The 19397-nt window shown below is 42.3% G+C and overlaps 1 protein-coding gene across 1 annotated transcript in view; it reads left to right on the forward strand.

Moving 5' to 3' along the window:
* neurl1aa (neuralized E3 ubiquitin protein ligase 1Aa) overlaps positions 1 to 4244 on the forward strand; it is a 118645-nt gene extending 114401 nt beyond the window's left edge. Inside the window, exons 5-6 of the mRNA XM_063200043.1 lie at positions 2692 to 2841; positions 3391 to 4244. Coding sequence (XP_063056113.1) covers positions 2692 to 2841; positions 3391 to 3632 — 392 coding nt within the window. The 3' untranslated portion in view covers positions 3633 to 4244. The remainder of the gene's footprint in view (positions 1 to 2691; positions 2842 to 3390) is intronic.
* Positions 4245 to 19397: the final 15153 nt, after the last annotated feature.

A 19397-nucleotide genomic window follows, 5' to 3' on the forward strand; every position in this document is an offset into this window, starting at 1 on the left:
CGACGTGCAGATGAATACACTCTAACAACGTTATTGTCGCCTGCTTTATTGTTTTGCTGTGCTTTCTGCATGTTACTAGAAAGTACCGTTTCTTCTTATTTCAATTCGTCTCGCAAGTCGCAACAGTGGACACATCAGTGGTCTTGCTCTGCTCGCTTTCCTTCTGAAACTAATTCTGTACAGTGGAGCTTGTTGTCACGTGACACATTACAACCAATCACAATGGCGAATCTCTGAGTCTGCCAATCGGATTCAGTTTCACTTTCTTCACACAAGCGTGAAATGTCAGATTTCATTTGACCAGGGCATTAAAAATTAATTAATTCACCTGCCGTGTATCGCCTTAAATAAAAAAAGGAACGAGTAAGGAACGAGTGTTTCTGTAAATGTAACGAAGTGAAAGTACTAAATTTCGCTTTGAAATGTAGTGAAGTAAAAGTATAAAGTCTTACCAAATAAAAATACTTGAGTAAAGTATGAAAGTATGAAAATGTTACTTAAGTACAGTAACGAATTACATTTACTTCGTTACTGTCCACCACTGGGAAAGAGTGAGCGAGAAAACAGAAGAGAAGAAAGACACTGTGGTAGAGAATGATAAGAAGATAAAGAGAGTTGGACAGATTGATCAAGATCGAGAGAGAGTGAGAGAGAGAGAGAGAGAGGGAGAGAGAGAGAAGGAGAGAGAGAGAGAAAGAGAGAGAGAAAACGAGGGAAGGATAAAGAGAGAGAAAGAAGAGAGGGAGAAAGGAGAGAGGGTGTCTGGTTCAGATTCCACTGGCTTCTCTCTGATGTCTGGGCCAGCGGTCTTTAGTAGCGGTAAACACAGTGTGACTTATGGCCTACACCTCAAGGACCCTTCTCATGAGACTGTGTGTGTGTGTGTGTGTGTGTGTGTGTGTGTGTGTGTGTGTGTGTGTGTGTGTGTGTGTGTGTGTGTGTGTGTGTGTGTGTGTGTGTGTGTGTGTGTGTGTGTGTGTGTGTGTGTGTGTGTGTGTGTGTGTGTGTGTGTGTGTGTGTGTGTGTGTGTTTTCCTGTGGAGACAGATGCGATAGATAGATAGATAGATAGATAGATAGATAGATAGATAGATAGATAGATAAATAGATAGATAGATAGATAGATAGATAGATAGATAGATAGATAGATAGATAGATAGATAGATAGATAGATAGATAGATAGATAGGTAGATAGCAGTGGTCTTAAGTAGCTTTAAATAAGCTTACATGGCTAGCTAAGCATGTGACTCTCAAGAGCCACTCATGTGATGCTATGGCAATGATCGTTTTTCCATTCTACTGACAGGGACATTGAGGAGTCCGCAAATGATCTCTCTTATGGCTTTCAGGCCGACCAGAACGGAGCCGGTGTCTACGTTCGGCACTAAATTGTTTGTCTGCGAACCGCCAGTGTTCATACCAGGCTCTGAACTTTTTCCGCACGTGACTGTGTTACCCGGATGAACCTGCTGACGACCACGCTGTCGTCACGGTTCGCAGAGAAAAACCTAGTATTTTGCGGTTCGCATTGCTAACCAATTTTCCGGTTCGCGAACGCAAATATCTGTGGCGTGAACACGACGGTCGGTTCGCGATTAGGTGCTGGAACGGGCTCCAGCACGGTTCTCAGTCGGCCTGAATGCGCTATCTGTCTCTCTGTCTCTCTGTCTCGCTGATGCACGCACGCACGCACACACGCACTCACACGCATGCACGCACACGCACGAACGCACACACACGCACGCACTCTCACACACACACACACACACACACACACACACACACACACACACACACACACACACACACACACACAGACACAGACACAGACACAGACACAGACACAGACACAGACAAAGACACAGACAAAGACACACACAGACACAGACACAGACACACACTCGCACTGGTCCAGCGTTGAGAGCAGTGTTATTTGTTAGCAACAAACCCCTAACAAGGACAGTACTGCATTCGACTCAAGGCATGCACACCTCACTCACTCACTGTAAAAGCGATCACATTTACCAGCTGCCTTATTATTGTTAAGTTATGTTATTAAGTTATTATCATAAGACCATGCTGATATTTTCCTACAGTGCATTACATTACAGTGTAGAAATTATGATGCAACATACTTCAGTGTCCTGCTTGACTATATTCAATATGACATCTAACCCTTTGTTCTCTACTATATACTCTCTCTTCCATTATGTAGGCATTCATATTTTTAGTTTTCATGAGGTCCTTCCACTGCAATGCAATTCAGTGTTCTGAAGTGTAGTCCATTTAATGACATCTAACCTTATGTTAGCTATGCTTCCTCCCTCTTCTCTCTGTGTAGTACATCGTTAGGATTGTATATTTTTAGCTTCACCAGCTGTGGAAATCAATTCAGTGGTATTTAATTAAAAAATGCAGTGTTAGAGTCAATTTAACATCTTCTAGATTGCATTTGGGCCTGTATTTGGTGGTGGGAGTTGAAGTAACACTGCATTTTTACAATGTATGCTGAATACAGTCAATGCACCTTTGACCTAATGGCTAAGGAAATCGGCCCTGAATGTAATTTAATATATATAATGCAACGTAGCGTAATGTAATGTAATGTAACGTAACGTAATGTAATGTAATGTAATTTAACGTAATGTAATATAATGTAATGTCCTTCTGTCCTTCTGTGTGTATGTTTAGGCTCCACTCACCCTGGAGATCCCAGAGTGACGTCCAGTCCCGGCTCTCCCACCTCCTCGTCGCCCCACACTCCCATGGGCCTTTGCAGCGGCAGCTCAGAACCCATGCTCAATGGAGGATGTTCCGGAGCTTTCTACCACTCCGTCGGAGGTTGGTGCTTAACCCCTTTTTTGCAGAGCCTATGTTATAACCTTACTGTCACCAAAATTGTAATGGCTATTTCTTAATCCGTTACTTTAAGGCTCCCGGTATCGTAGCAATGTTGCTATGATATAGTTTAGCATTTTCAACAAAATAGTGAATGGGCACGCCAGCGACCCCATCTGCACAAAAAGGCTGCTGAAGCTCTGCCACTTGAGTACACTACATAAAATAACTTTAAGCATAACCTGTGGAAAAGAAAAAAAACTTTCCCTTCAACCTCCGCCGGCTGGCAGGACTAGTGTACCCTTGAGCCCTATTCCTTGTATAACTTTCTCTCTTTATTTTTGTCCATCCATCCATCACCTCTCAACTTCTCCCAACTCGGCCATCAGCCTGCCCAAGTCACCCACCTTCCCCTCAAACTAAGGCAATTTCTTTACCTGTAGAAGAGCAGAACAGAGCAGAACCCGTAGAACAATGTTTGCAATAGTCATTTTCACTGAATACTTTTTCTTTCTTCCTTTCTTTCTTTCTTTTTTCTCTATCTCTCCGTAGGAACGTCTCCCAACTCACCCATCAGCATGCCCAAGTCGCCCACCTTCCCCTCCACGTCGGGCAGCTGGCAGGACGAGTGCTCCATCTGCTACGAGAACGTGGTGGACACGGTCATCTACGCGTGCGGCCACATGTGCCTCTGCCACACCTGCGGGCTGCGGCTCAAGCGCATGGCCAACGCATGCTGTCCCATCTGCCGCAGGCCCATCAAGGACATCATCAAGACCTACCGCAGCACATAGGACTAGTAGGGAAATACTACACTTCCCATAATTCAACTGGGTCTTTTAAACAGGAAATGAGCTTGGTTTACTAAGCAAGGAACTGGCCTTGCCGCTGTCAACTCCCTGCTGTTCTGTCTGCATCAAGCCCATCAAGGACACCGCAGCACATAGTAGTAGACTAGGTGGAGATGGACAGGAACACTACACTTCCCATGATTCAACTGGGTCTTTTAAACAGGAAATTGGCCATGGACAACGTCCTGCTGTTTCTATCTGCAGGAGGTCCATCAAGGACATCATCAAGATGTTCCGCAGCACATAGTAGACTAGATGGAGGACAGAAATACTACATTTCCAGTGATTCAACTGGGGTTTTCAAACAGGATGTGGGCCCAGCCCTGCCTGCTAGTTTGCAAGAGGCACAATTTGACATCAACACCTACAGTACAGCAGCATGTAGAGGCAGGACGAGGGAGGGAAAACTACATTTCCCACAATTCAACTGAGTTTTGAAACAGGATATGATTCAAAACCTGAACATTCATACGGACATCATCGAAACTTTAAACAGTACATAGGATCTGTATTTTACTACCGTGCAGTTCCAGTTGTTCAACAACATGGGCTTTTGATCAGGATCTGGCTCTGTAGTCCAGCGGATGGGACACGCAAAAGGGCCTTATCGTGCACTTTTGAGTAAAAGCATGAAAATCGGTACACATATCCTTCTTGATATGCTGATTAATGTTAGCGTTGGAGGCGTCGCGAAAAATGCATCGTTTTCAAGATGGCCGCCAAATTCAATATGGCCGACCCATATTAATGAATCTACCTGATATTTGGTAGTAAAAGCATGAAAATAGGTACACATATCCTTCTTGATATGCTGATTAATATTAGCATTGGAGATGTAGCGAAAAATGCATTGTTTTCAAGATGGCCGCCAAATCCAGTATGGCCGACCCATATTAATGAATCTACCTGACACTTGGTATTAAAAGCATAAAAATTGGTACATATATCATTCTTGATATGCTGATTAATATTAGCATTGGAGACGTTGCGAACAATTTAGCATTTTCAAGATGGCCGCCAAATCCAATGGCCTACCCATATTAATGAATCTTCTTGACACTTGGTATTAAAAGCATGAAAATCGGTACACATATCATTCTTGATATGCTGATAAATATTACCATTGGAGGCATTGCTAAAAATGCTGTATTTTCAAGATGGCCGCCACATCCATTATGGCCAACCCATATTAATGAAGCTACCTGACAGTTTGTAGTAAAGGCATGGAAATTTATGCACAGTTACTTTTTTATATTTTGATTGATAAAACCATGGAAACTGGTGCACATTTACTTCTTGATGTGCTCATTAATATTAGAAATTGAGGCATTGTGGGAAAAAACACATTTTCAAAATGGCCAACTAAGATAGTGTTTATAAGAAAATACATATTTTTCTACAAAAAATATTTTGGCATTGCATATAATTAACACTCACAAAATACCATTGAAAATGATTAAACATTATTGGCATGTTATCAAATGAAGTGATGCATATGTTATGGTTTTGCCCAAACTGTGTCTGCCACCACCACAATAGACTATTTTCTGCAATGTGATAACCTTAGAATAGAGTTTGCACCACCTCTTGTGTTCTACCACTCTATAATAGGTACATGAATTGAAGTGTTAAAGCCTTACACTTTGAAGATTGTTGACTTTATTTGCATTATAGGTTTTGTACAGATGGACAGATATGTATGAAATGTTCTCTGCTAATACTCTTCAATCGGTACACTGATTGCATTCTTGAGGCCTCAAATAGGTAATACGGCAGTAGCGTTATGTACAAATCCAAGACTTTTGAGGGGCTTGTTGTGGGATGTACAGCACCTCTAGCGCTTAGCGATAACTGCATAGGCCTTGTACAAATTCCAAAAGGGCCAGGATTTCAAGATTGCTAGACAGAAAGTTAACTTGATTTGTTAATTCATGGACATTTTTATGATTGCTTACTTCAAAGATGACTACTTCTAGCTACAGAAAGTTTTCAAACAAACTGCAATCCTGCACCCAATGCAAGTTGTATGGTAAGCTTATATCTTGCCTGGTTAACACAAGTTGATCTCACAAGTGATAGTAAAGTTGTGATTTACGATTGCCCATGGCAGTTTATAGGTCGTTAAGAATGTGGTATTTGGCATATGTGTAGCCCATATCCAATCATGTCAGTTGTATCTATTCAAACAAACTGCAGCCATCGCCTTTACACCCCTACTCTTTCTCCTGATTGCACCCCAAGATCTGGTACCCTCACTGAGGGATGGAATCCATGCTACATTTCAGATCAGAACAATTGTGTAAAGTAGTAGGATTTCACAGGTTATGGTATATACTATGGCCAACATCAATCAAACTGCCAATAATGCCTCGTTAAAAGATTGACATAAACTTTGAATAATTGGTGAATGGCACAGTTGGAACATTATGGCCATCAAAAAGTCAACTCAGGGTATGTAAAATATAACTTGAGTGAAAAGTTTACATGTACAGTATTAGGATTCATTTCTAGACCAGGATAATGATGTGAAGATTTGGCGTGTGTGTGTGTGTGTGTGTGTGTGTGTGTGTGTGTGTGTGTGTGTGTGTGTGTGTGTCTGTGTGTGTGTGTGTGTGTGTGTGTGTGTGTGTGTGTGTGTGTGTGTGTCTGTCTGTCTGTCTGTCTGTCTGTCTGTCTGTGTCTGTGTCTGTGTCTGTGTCTCGCGTGACAACCGGTGCCGTACAGCAGTCTGCACACTGTGCACAGCTGGTGTGTGAATGTGTATGTATGCGTGTATGTCTTTTTTCAAAGCGCTTTGAGTAAACTTCCTAGTTGTGATACTGTGCTACATAAATACATATTGCAATATATTGTATTGTAATATGGGTCAGTCATATTTGATTTTTGTTCATGGCCCCTAATATGAATAAGCATCTAATGTAAAGAAGTAACTATGTGTACCAATTGTCATGCTTTTACCACAAATTACCAGGTAGTTAATATGGGCTGGCCATATTTGATTTGGCGGCCATCTTGAAAACAATGATTTTTTTTCCCGCGACGCCTCCAATGCTAATATTAATCAGCATATCAAGGACATGTGTACCGATTTTCATGCTTTTACCACCAAGTGTCAGGTAGATTCATTAATATGAGTTGGTCATATTGGATTTGGCGGCCATCTTGAAAACGATGACTTTTTTGTGACTCCTCCAATGCTAATGTTAATCAGCATATCAAGAAGGATATGTGGACCGATTTTCATGCTTTTACTACCAAGTCTCAGGTAGATTCATTAATATGGGTCGGTCTTATTGGATTTGGCGGCCATCTTGAAAAAGATGAATTTTGCGCAACGCCTCCAACGCTAAACTTAATCAGCATATCAAGAAGGATATGTGTACCGATTTTCATGCCTTTACTACCAAGTGTTAGGTAGATAGGTAGATTCATAAATATGAATTGGCCATATTGGATTTGGCGGCCATCTTGAAAATTAATAAATTTTTCATGACGCCTCCAATGCTAATGTTAAGCAGCATATTAAGAAGGTTATGTTTACCGATTTTCATGCTTTTACTACAAAGTGTCAGGTAGATTCATTAATATGGGTCGGCCATATTGGATTTGGCGGCCATCTTGAAAACGATGCATTTTTCGCGACGCCTCCAACGCTAACATTAATCAGCATATCAAGAAGGATATGTGTACCGATTTTCATGCTTTTACTCAAAAGTGCACGATCAAATCACCCATCCGCTGGACTACTGCCCTTGTCCTGCTATACCACCTACAAGAGGTCCACCTGAGATATCATTCAGACCTACCACAGGACATTGGACCAGGTTTAACTGGGACTTTCAACAAAATCTGGCTCCGTCTACTGCAAATATTTGTTAATGACTTATAATGGATGCTGATCTTTTTGAATGATCAGCTCATCTGCACCACCACTAACAACACTACTACAGTGGGTTACATTTAAACCACTATGAACTTCACAGTGTGAGTTGTTTGTCCTATTTATTTTCATTTTTTTGTACAAACTTCAGGGATTTTTGGGAACCTGTGAGTATCGGTCAAGTGTTTTTATTGCCCATGGCTGTGAGGGAGGGTTTTTTTTGTTTTGTATTTGTCATGTTTTGTTTCAAGATTTTTTCCCAAGGACATTTCAAGGTGACTTAACAGCTGTGGAAACGGTAACAATTGGTGCGCATCAGTGAGGTTTTTACTCAGGAGAAGCCAGTTGTGTGGAGCATCAATCTAAAACTTTTCACATAGCAAAAAGGAAAGACGAAAAAAAACCTTAACAGTGTGTGTACTCTCAAGATATTCAGGTTCAAGTGTGTGACCATTTTTGGTTAATCCAGACAATATTTTGTATTCTCCTTGAGCCATTTTGAGATGCAAGTGTCTCTGTAATATGTGTAGAAAATTGATATTTAATGAGATAAATTTTGGTGTGGAAAGACACACACACACGTGCGCACGCACGCACGCACGCACAAGTTGGGGTCACAGTTAATTATGTCAGTAAGACGCAACTGTGCTGAGGCCAGCTATTGAAGGTCGTGGCGTCCATCCCTTTATATCTATTTCCCCTGCATTACCTCTCTATAATGTATAGTCTAATCGGAGACATTACATTATATTGCTCTTAGCTGATGCTTTCATTTATTCAAAGCGACTTACAACTATTATTTTTCAGGGTATTGGTTACAGTCCCTAGAGCAATGTGGGGTTAAGTGCCTTGCTCAAGGGCACTTCAGCCATGGATGGAGATGTAGGGAGATGTCAGTGGGGATTCGAACCGACAACCCCTAGATTGAAAGACCAACTCTCTAACCACTAGGCCACGGCTGCCCCAATGGAGACATTGGCTCTTTCTCAATGCCCAGTGTTCTAGCCTTGCTAGGACGTGAAATGCCCAGTGATTGGATACTCTTTGGTGAACTCCGTGGAGTATCCAATCACCAGGCGTTTCATGTCCTAGCAAGGCTAGAACACTTGACATTGGGAAATGGTGATTGTATCGACCTCTTTCCCTATGGTAGAATCTGCTTATACTGCCCCTTGTGGACAGAATGGGGATGACAATGATGATCATGCATAATAACTGACCGATTGATTTGATGTTGCAAAGACATGAGACCTTAGCAGTTATTTACTCATAAACATCATCAAAGCAAAGGTTTGCTAGTGTGAAGGGCAAAACACAAATACACAAAAACAACCCAGCTTTGTAAGATCTGTTGTCTACACAAATGAGTTAGCAGTTACCATAATGCTTCTAACATATTAGCGTTTTTTTTCACTCTCCTCTCTCTTTCATAATGACCCCCTTCACTCATGATGAGTAGCCCACACCATCACCATGGTTACAAGCTGAGAAGCAACCAGAGAGAGAGAGAGAGTGCGAGAGAGAGAGAGAGAGAGAGAGAGAGAGAGAGAGAGAGAGAGAGAGAGAGAGAGAGAGAGAGAGAGAGAGAGATATTTCGTCATGTCACTGGAAAAACACTGGGTGAAAAATGATGCATTTATGGTATTTTGAGAGGATATTTCATTAGTGTAGACAAGAGGAATAGAGGAAAGGTAATCCATATTTCACCAATGTCAGTACCAACCCCCGACGCCCTCACCGCAACAACCCTACACCCATTTCCTTTCATCCCTTACTAAGTACGGCACAAGCATATAACACACACACATGTAGAAGGTAGAACAGAAAAGCTGCGGAAAATTGACTTCTGAGAAGGGGAAAGGTCTTTCATCAACAACAGAGAGAGAGAGAGAGAGAGAGAGAGAGAGAGAGAGAGAGAGAGAGAGAGAGAGAGAGAGAAAGAGAGAATAAGAAAGAGAGAGAGGGAGAGGGAGAGGGAGAGTGAGAGCGAAGGATACAAAGTCACCTTATTAAAAGCAGATTATTTCCATGCTAGGCTCGACAACAACAAGGTCTTTTGTGTGTGTGTGTGTGTGTGTGTGTGTGTGTGTGTGTGTGTGTGTGTGTGTGTGTGTGTGTGTGTGTGTGTGTGTGTGTGTGTGTGTGTGTGTGTGTGTGTGTGTGTGTGTGTGTGTGTGTGTGTGTGTGTGTGTGTGTGTGTGTACGTGTGCGTGTGCGCGCATGCGTGTGTGCGTGCGTGTGTGCGTGTGTGTTTGAGCAGGGTGCAAGGTCCATTGCATCACTAGATCAGCCCCTCCCAGTTGACCTTCGCAGTGACCTCTCGTCCCAAGCCCCGATTAACTTCTCCACAGTGACTCTGGGGATTCACAACAGCTAATTAGGAAACAGAACAAACACACAAGGACTCTCATTGTGCATGTGTGTGTGTGTGTGTGTGTGTGTGTGTGTGTGTGTGTGTGTGTGTGTGTGTGTGTGTGTGTGTGTGTGTGTGTGTGTGTGTGTGTGTGTGTGTGTGTGTGTGTGTGTGTGTGTGTGTGTGTGTGTGTGTGTGTGTGTGTGCGCACATGCTTCTGAGTGTTTGCATGCATGTGTATTACAGTGTGTGTGTGTGCGCGTGCGTGCGTGCGTGCGTGCGTGCGCGTGTGTGTGTGTGTGGTCTGAAAAAAAGCCAGATTAGCGAAAGTACAGATTTTTGACCTTTTAAACTAGTTTAGCTTACATGATTTGACAAATATCACCAATCAAAGTTAAAATGCCGGTCACTTACTTTCAGGTCAGCACAATGCAGTGCAACAAAATGCAATGCGAGTGGTAACAGAATGGCAGCAGGTGTGCTCATCATTTTCAGTCATCATTGTGCATTCCCATTGGTCAGTATAATTGTCATTGAGAATGTCATTGGTCAATAAAGTCATCATGGTAGCACAAGGCCGCCGTATCACAGAATAAAAAAAGCTTTGCATTTATGGGCAGGACAATTTCATTTTTAAGCTGCTCCAGAGACTTCCATTTTCATTTGTCTTTTAACCTTTGGCCACACAATTTCCGAGAGCTTTTCTGACCTTAATGTGGCACACCACATCTTAACTGGGACCCCAATAGACTGACAGACACACGCGTGTACACACTCAGACGCACACTTTTAGCCACACAAACACACCAATATTTTTGTCTTTTATTCTTACTGGTACGGAAAACAGAGGCATCTTGTATATCTCAAGGTACAGCAGTATATGGTCGTCTGTCGTTTCATTGCAGTACAGTTGAAGCCATGGAGCCCAATGGAGCATGGAGACAAAACAAGAGCCATATGACAAGCCATGTACCTTTTTTTTCCTCTCCCCTACTCAGAGTGTCTTTCACAGTAGTAAGTGGTTTTCTCTGATGTGTAAAAGTACAGTACATCCCATCGCTTTGTTTGGGCTCGGTGTTAGAGCAACACAAGGTAATCTTTTCAGGCTTAAAACAACGTTTTTCAAAATTAGTTTCGTAACATAGGGAAAGGCACGTCTGAATTCACTTTATGGTCCTCCATGCGCTAGCACACATAGGACACTGCTAGTGCCGGTTTTCTGGTAGGCCTACAGCTCGACACAGTGCGACTCGCCCGCCACTTCTTGCTTTACGATTGAGCTGTGTCGCACCTATTTGAAAAGCAAACAGTGGCGGCTGAGTCACACTTTGTGGAGTTGTAGGCCTATCAGAAAACCGGCAGTGGAAAAGAAGCAAAGGATTGGAGGAGTTGGGCATGCCTGTGAAGTTTAAAAAAAGAGTTGGCTGGGAAGTTACTCAGTGTTGCTTTAACGCAACCCAATCCAAGTTTTGATCCAACATTCTCCAAAACATGACAGTTCCTTGGACTTTTTTAAAACGATATATTCTTTTTTTATTGGCTTGAAGTGTCCATTTTCACTTTTGAATGTTAATTTATGTCATTTTTTATATAGAGACAAATACATTGATAAATAAATATATAGAGAGTGATAGAGTGAAAAGGAACAGTTGGACTAGATAGAAGTGGTGTGTTAGCCCTATATAGCCTAGCTTGTTTCAATTTACTCCATCTCTTTGGCTGATAATCATGATTGTATTTCCATGTTTATTGGTTCACTCCTAATATATGTACTGCATATTTATATATTATATATATTTTTTCTCCCAACTCTGGATATATGCCGAAGGTGCTTGTTAAAAGGGGAAAGGTGAACCAGTGTCTTGTAACCCACTCTGTAAAAATGAAAAAGTTCCCTGAAGAACCCACACAGTAAATTCTGCAGTTTTCATTTAACACTTACAGAGTTGATTTGACATAATTTGGGCTTAAATGAACTCTCTAAGTGTTGAATTAACACCGCAGCATTTACTGTGCATATGGTTTGCCACTTTGGAAGAACCTCTAAAAGTTCTCTGAGGAGTTTCAGAGGAACCCAGATTTTCTTGATGGTTCCTCAGAGTGAGTACCCAGGAACCCAATGCGTCTGTGAAGAACTCTTCAATGACCACTGTGTTCTTCAAGGAACCGTGGGGTTCTTGTCAGAATTTGTAGGTATTCAGAGAACTTTCTCACGCAATCCAACTGGGGGTTCTCTGTGGAACCTTCACATTTTTACAGTGCACAGCAATACTTTGGCAGCATGAGTCAATCGCTACAGAAACATTGCACTGGGAACAAGTTTAGCACAAAGGAAAAAAAAAGTTTGATAATGTACAATCCCTCGCTTTTTATGATGGGGTTTCCTTTTTTTTTATTTCATTTTGTCTCTTTGCGCTTTTTTGTTTGTTCTTTTGAGTAAACGTGTGTGTGTGTGTGTGTGTGTGTGTGTGTGTGTGTGTGTGTGTGTGTGTGTGTGTGTGTGTGTGTGTGTGTGTGTGTGTGTGTGTGTGTGTGTGTGTGTGTGTGTGTGTGTGTGCGTGCGTGCGTGCGTGCGTGCGTGCGTGTGTGCGTGTGTGTAGAGCTGGTGAGGTGAAGAGCTACAGTACATGGGTGTCTAGATGTTTGACGTCACTTTACAAAGTTCCTCATTGATTGTATTTTTTTTCTTTTCTTTTTTTTTTTTTTAGAAAAATACTTTTTGGGTTCCCATCATCACCTGTTTGTTTCTATATGTTGACTATTCTGTGACCAAATGATACTCTTATTATTACTATTATTATTATTATAATTATTATGATATAAATGTGTTTCAGAAAAAAAAACTGACCCTAAACTTATATACCGTAATTTATGCTAAATTGAGGCTTTGCTAATGTACAGTAGTGACGCTGTAAATTAGGACTTATTTATTTTATGTCCACGTTGCTTTCCTGTTTCTTTGTGACGCCATGTTGAAACTTATTTGTTTTGGTATTCATGGAGTGATGGTGTGATGAACTTGTAGTAGAGAGAGACAGAAACGTTGTAGAGAGTAGAGAGAACTGATGTGCGGGTCTTGGTTTGTCAAAGCACGTTTGCTAGAAGGTTTTACCATTTTTTGCACCTTTATACATTTATTCATTTCAAGTGATTGAATAACAAATATTGTTATATACCTTAGCAGAACACGGTATCAGTCGACTCAAATCATCGTTTTTAAAGACACAGGGGAGGGTTCATATCATGGGGTTGAAAAAATGTATCCACGACATCTCTTTCATAGTCATGAAGATTTTACAAAAAAATGAGTTTTGTGGCCTCAAGGTGGGACTCTTGCTTGCTTACGTACAAAAAAGTTTTTTTTTTCACGCAAACAGGTTTGTGTCAATGACTTTTAAGCCAATGATAACATTGTTTTTTTCAAAGTGCATAACCTCTTTTAAAATCTTTGACAAATCAGGACCAGATGACAGACAGAACACAGTCAAACTTATCAGTGTCAATTCAAATACTTTGAGTGTTGAATTTAGTAACAAATATAGTAATGTTCCTAACAGGGCCTTAAGCACCTTTGACTGGGCCCGGAACAAATCAGCTGAAACGACCCCCCACCCCCTCTCAATACAAACACACACCCACACACACACTCCTAACAGCTGACTCCTTTTGTTCAGTCTATTTGAGTGTTGAATTAACACTGTGAAATTTGAATGTGCTCTTAAGTCTCGTGTAGTCCAGTGTAAGTACAGTCCAGTCCAGTGTAAGTCCAGTTCGCTTTATGCTGATCTCATCTCATGCTGCTGCTGTGAGATTCTCTCTCTTTGATTGTGGCCGACCCTGTAATGTATTTGATCTGTGCAAAATGTATTATTCATTCATTGTGTGCGTGCGTGCGTGCGTGCGTGCGTGCGTGTGTGCGTGCGTGCGTGCGTGCGTGCGTGCGTGCGTGCGTGCGTGTGTGTGTGTGTGTGTCTGCTTGTCTGAGAGGTGTTATCGGTACATCTGAATTAAATCATCACCTCTCTACTTTTTGTACCCAGATTATTTGTTTTTTTTTTCTTAATGTCATCTTGTTTGTTTGTTTGTTTGTTGTGGTTGTTGCTTTTTCTATTATGATGTATTATTTATGATGTGAGGCTCTCCATAACAAAAACAAACACAACACAACACAACAACAATCTCATCTCAAGGCAGCACTCGCCTCCTTTAAATAAGCCTTTCGAGGACTAGAGCGTTTGCTTCTCTTCTTTCTTTTTCTTTTTCTTTTCTTTTCATCTACCCTTTTATTTATTTCACTCCTCTCTTCTTCTCCACTCACTTCTCCCCAACCACCTCAGGTGAGCTAATAATAAAAAAGAAGAAATACACACCCACACACACACACAGATGGTGTGTGTTTGAAATCTTCAGGCCATCATTTTTTTAGACACTGGAGGGGAAACTGCTACCAAACTGTTGTAAATTGTTGGAGCAGGTGTGTGGTGTGACATGATGAAAACAGAGCAAATTTAAATAAATATATATTTTTGAAAAAGTTGCCTTAGAAACCCTGACAATAAGCAGGGGGACCAAATGAAATTTTCAACAAAAAATGAGTAAAGAGTCCAATAAATAAGTAAATAAAAGTACAGTAAATAAACAAAATGTCTGCTTCAGCTAAGGGTGAGATACGTAGTAGTTTTCAGTCTTGTCTTTTTGTAGAAGAATAAAGTGGCATTAGAGGAGGGTTATGACCAGAGATAGTGAGATTATAAGTGTATTCTCTCTGGTGTACGTAACAGAGCACTGTCCACTCTTAATAGTGAAATCTTTGTCACCACGTTGAGGCAACGTTGGTACAACGTTGTCGTAACTGAAACAATGTTTTGAGATTCCTTTCTTCTTGTCTTTCTTACTAATCCCCCCTTTTTTCCTGACCCTTTTCTTCCTTTTACTACCTTTCTTTCTTTCTTTCTTTCTTTCTTTCTTTCTTTCTTTCTTTCTTTCTTTCTTTCTTTCTTTCTTTCTTTCTTTCTTTCTTACTTTTGATGTCAACCCCTAGTTTCCAAAGTGATGCATTTGTAAGCTTTTTTGTTCGTTTTGGTTTTGTGTGAGTCAAAGACAATTGTGTTAATAAAACCAAAATGATTCCAGAAATATTGTGGCTACCTCGCCATCTTTACCTGTGTATTTTATTCATCACACTGCAATCCGCCTCAGAGACTCACAGGTGCAACAATATGCTTATTAGCCACTCATGGGTAATCGGTTAGGATGTCAGACTTTTAACCCAAAGGTTGCTGGTTCGACTCCCGACCTGCTAGGTTGGAGTAATTAACCAGTGCTATGGTATTAGGTTGGATATTGTAGTAGATACCTCAAATTTGACATACAAGTAGCAATGTCTCTTAAACGGGACCCATTTAAACCATAAGGCTTTGTCACAAGATAAAGGAGGTGTAATGAAGACCATTTGAACTGTTACTGAAATTTGCCTTTGTACGGCAGGGGTGCATTTCTAGAAACCATAGTTGCTAGCTACCGTATGTTAGCTACTTTGATGTTTGCGATGCAATTTCCCATTGACAACTACCCAAGTTGCTAACTGGCTAACAACTACACTTTCGAGAAACACACCCCAGCAATGTAATGTGATGTTCCTCCCACGACCTCCAAGGCTCTGGAGTATAACGTGGGTGATGGTTATCTGAGAGTAATGGAGGCTCTGGGACAACAGGAGGACAGGAGCAGTGTAAGTGCCAGTGCCGAATTGCGGAGGCGGAATGAAAACCATTTTCAGTCTTTAAACTCAACTGTGACAAAATCTGTAGTTACTGCCCTTTGCCTTTGTAGGGCACACACTCTGAACATGCTTGAATGTCCTCCTTGTGAAAGAGAAAGCACAACTGGGAAACGTCAACTCCCATTGCCTTTGTGACAGCACTCCACAGACCACAAGTGAACGCTGCACACGGCACACAACGAAATTGCATTTATGCCTCACCCGTGCAAGGCAAGAGTCCTTGTAAATACAATAGATTATTTTATCAATCCTGAGGGAAATGAAGGTGTCTGACTTAGTCAAAAGCGTCTGCTTTGGTCAAAGGCGTTTTGGTCAAAAGCGTTTTGGTCAAAAGCGTCTGCTAAATGTAATGTAATGTAATGTGATGTCCCTCCCACGACCTCCATGGGCTGCCTCTTCTCAGGCTCTGGAGTATAACGTGGGTGATGGTTATCTGAGAGTAATGGAGGCTCTGGGACAACAGGAGCAGTATAAGTGCCAGGGCCGAAGTGCGGACCAAGCCAGTGGAGGCCAGCGCCCAGGGGCCCATGGAGTCCAGTGGGCCCAGTGGGGCTCATCAGAGGCGACTCTATTGTAGGTTCAGCTGTGGGGCCCCAAGCAAAATGTCACTGGAGTGAACGTTTGAAACGTGAACGTTTGTTGTTGTCTGGCCCTGGGGCCCATGGAGCTATTTCATAGCCTATTTCGATGTATTGTGCTTAGAGGGATAGCCCATTGAGATATCTTGTTTTTGAGGGGGTCCCCAGGACAAGACAGTACAGTACAAATCACAGAACACTGAACACGACAACACTTTCGCACATGCAATACATTCACTCAGAATCTCCCCCAATCCGTCTCTAGTAAGTGCACTAGGGAGGAGTGTAAATAGGCTCCTGTAGGAGACGAGGGGCCATGATTCACAGTCGGCCCTCTAGCACACTTTAATAGACAGGGAGACAGAGGCGGGAGATAGATGTGGACTCATGGCCGTAACTACCATTGAGGACACAGAGGTCATGTGTTCTGTATTTTTTTTTCAGTAATGTAAAATGTATCTGTGATAAAAATTGATATATGATCGACAATGATCAATTCAGTCTGTATACGCCACCCCCATTTATCCTCAAGGCAGTGATTAATGAAAACAAACTTAGGAGTTTGACTGAAGTGTTTGAAGTGTTCTAAATGTACAGTATGCAGTACAGCACGCAGTATTTTACCCCAGTATTTGAAAATGTCTGGTTACGGCCTTTCTTACGACAGACTCGCACGCACACACTTGGGGACAGGGCCACTGACAGCTTTGACCGAGCCCGGGACAAAATCATCTGAAAGGGCCCCCCACCCTATACAGTACATACAATGTAATGGGGTCCCAATTCTGGAGCCCCTCTTTCTTTCCCTGGGCCTGGGACAACTGTCCCCTTTGTGTGTGTGTGTGTGTGTGTGTGTGTGTGTGTGTGTCCCTGCCGGGTATGCTAGTAGACGTGGGAGCATGCACGCACACACGAACACCTCCAGAAAACGGTTATAAAAGGGAGATCACTCATTTATCATGTGTTCCAGACCCAGACACCGTGAGGGTATCGTATTGTACATTAACACACCACACATGCATGCATGGACTCACACATGTCCACGCACACACGCAATGCACGTACACACCCTGAAATGACCTGATGACCCTTGTGGATAAGGGGATGAAATGGAGAGCCCAGAGCCTTTTCAACTCTTTTAAGGGGTTTGAGGATTGGGTGGGTGGCCCAATATTGTTGAAGGCAATGCAACACAGCTGGTTTGCTTTTCGAGGTGAAATGCAAAAATGGTGCACTGTCACACACACATACACACGCATACACATACACACACACACACACACACACACACACACACGCACGCACGCACGCACGCACACATGCGTGCATGCACGCACACACACCCTTCATCATAGCAAGAGCTAGAGCATGGACTTCAGTGCGGTCAACAACTGTGCAGTGCAGTACAGTGTTGTGATACTGCCACCTAGTGGTGAATTGTGAAAAGTAAGTGAAATGCATACACCACCTATATTTTCAGATCACAAATCACCCCATCATATTAATGCACGCCGTTCCACCAGTGCAGCACTGTAATAGCCATTGAAAAGTTAACTACAATAGTACTACACTATTATGACATAACACAGGGCCTTAAAAGTGCACTGTGTGTAATATTTTTTGCAGTTTCTTTCCAGAATTCGACCTTTTTCATGAATACATGCCATCCCAATAAAATTCATTTTGACTAAGGAAAATGCACTTTTCACACATGAAAAGGGGGATCTTCTCCATTGTCCGCCATTTTGAATGTCCAGAAATAGACCTCTTTAGCTATAAAACTTACTGCACTTTGATCATACTAGTAAATATTAATTCGTCATTAAGTAAATATTTATGGAAATATCAAATTTGGCATTTCAATAAGAAGCATAGTTGCAATACCTACTCTTTTCACCATTCTACACAGTCCCGGTCCGAGGAATGCCAAAAAAGCCTGGTCTGGTTGGGGTTAACAAAGCTTTTAAGGTGTAGACCATAAGGTGTAGACCTTGCTGTAGGTATAGAGACCCTATGCTGATTACGATCAACTGTAATTATGCCCTCTGATAAAACCAACATGGCACCATCAACAGCGATAAGATAACACGGTGACTTGAACCACATATCGCGCGTGTGTGCACTACAACTTTGCATTTTAACTTGTACACCACAATGCCCTGTGACAGGTTTGGGTTGGGGGTGGCTTTGGTCTGGGTACAATTTCGCCAATTCCCTTGCTTGTTTTGGCGTTCTTGGCAAAAGTGAAGCTGCAGAAACATTGCTTTATTGACAGGTTAGGGTTTGGGATGGATTTGGTCAGGGCACAGCTCAGCATTGTAGGCCTACATGTCGATCCCAACCTTTTGATGAGCAGTCTCCAACCACTTACACTGCCATGACCTGCTATCACACTCACGTATACTATTTGACTGAGATGGGAGAAGGGAGGGAGAAGGGGGGGGGGGGCAACATAGGGTCCTCAATACATTCTATGCATTGGTTCAGGGGTCCTTTCAAATGACTTTGTCCCGGGCCCGGCAAAAGCTGTCAGTGGCCCTGGACACAAACACATATGCACGCACACACAAACACACACACACACATGCGCGCACGCACGCATGCACCCACGCACACACATACTCTCACTCTCACTCTCACTCTCACTCTCTCTCTCTCTCTCTCTCTCTCTCTCTCTCTCTCTCTCTCTCTCTCTCTCTCTCTCTCTCTCTCTCTCTCTCTCTCTCTCTCACACACACACACTCACACACACACACACACACACACACACACACACACACACACACACACACACACACACACACACACACACACACACACACCCAAACACGCCTAGAAACACTCCGTTGAGTATAAAACTGAAAATGTATGGTAATGGAGATGGGAATTCGATGGGGCTCGTTCCTGCTCAGCAGTGAAGGCTTTCACATCGCTCCCATTCATCTTTATTTGGGAGGTCTATTCCCTGTATCCCCTACTCTTCCTCCTTCCTTGACTTTTTCTCTGTCTTTGCCTCTCCCTCTCATTCTTTCTCTTGTTAAGCGGGCTTCCCACGCTTATAGTAATCCTCCCTGTTCTCCTTTAGTATTTCTGTGTCTCTCCTTTCCCTCTCCTT

The sequence above is a fragment of the Engraulis encrasicolus genome, chromosome 1 (genome assembly GCF_034702125.1).
Source record: "Engraulis encrasicolus isolate BLACKSEA-1 chromosome 1, IST_EnEncr_1.0, whole genome shotgun sequence".
NCBI classification, from domain to species: Eukaryota; Metazoa; Chordata; class Actinopteri; order Clupeiformes; family Engraulidae; genus Engraulis; species Engraulis encrasicolus.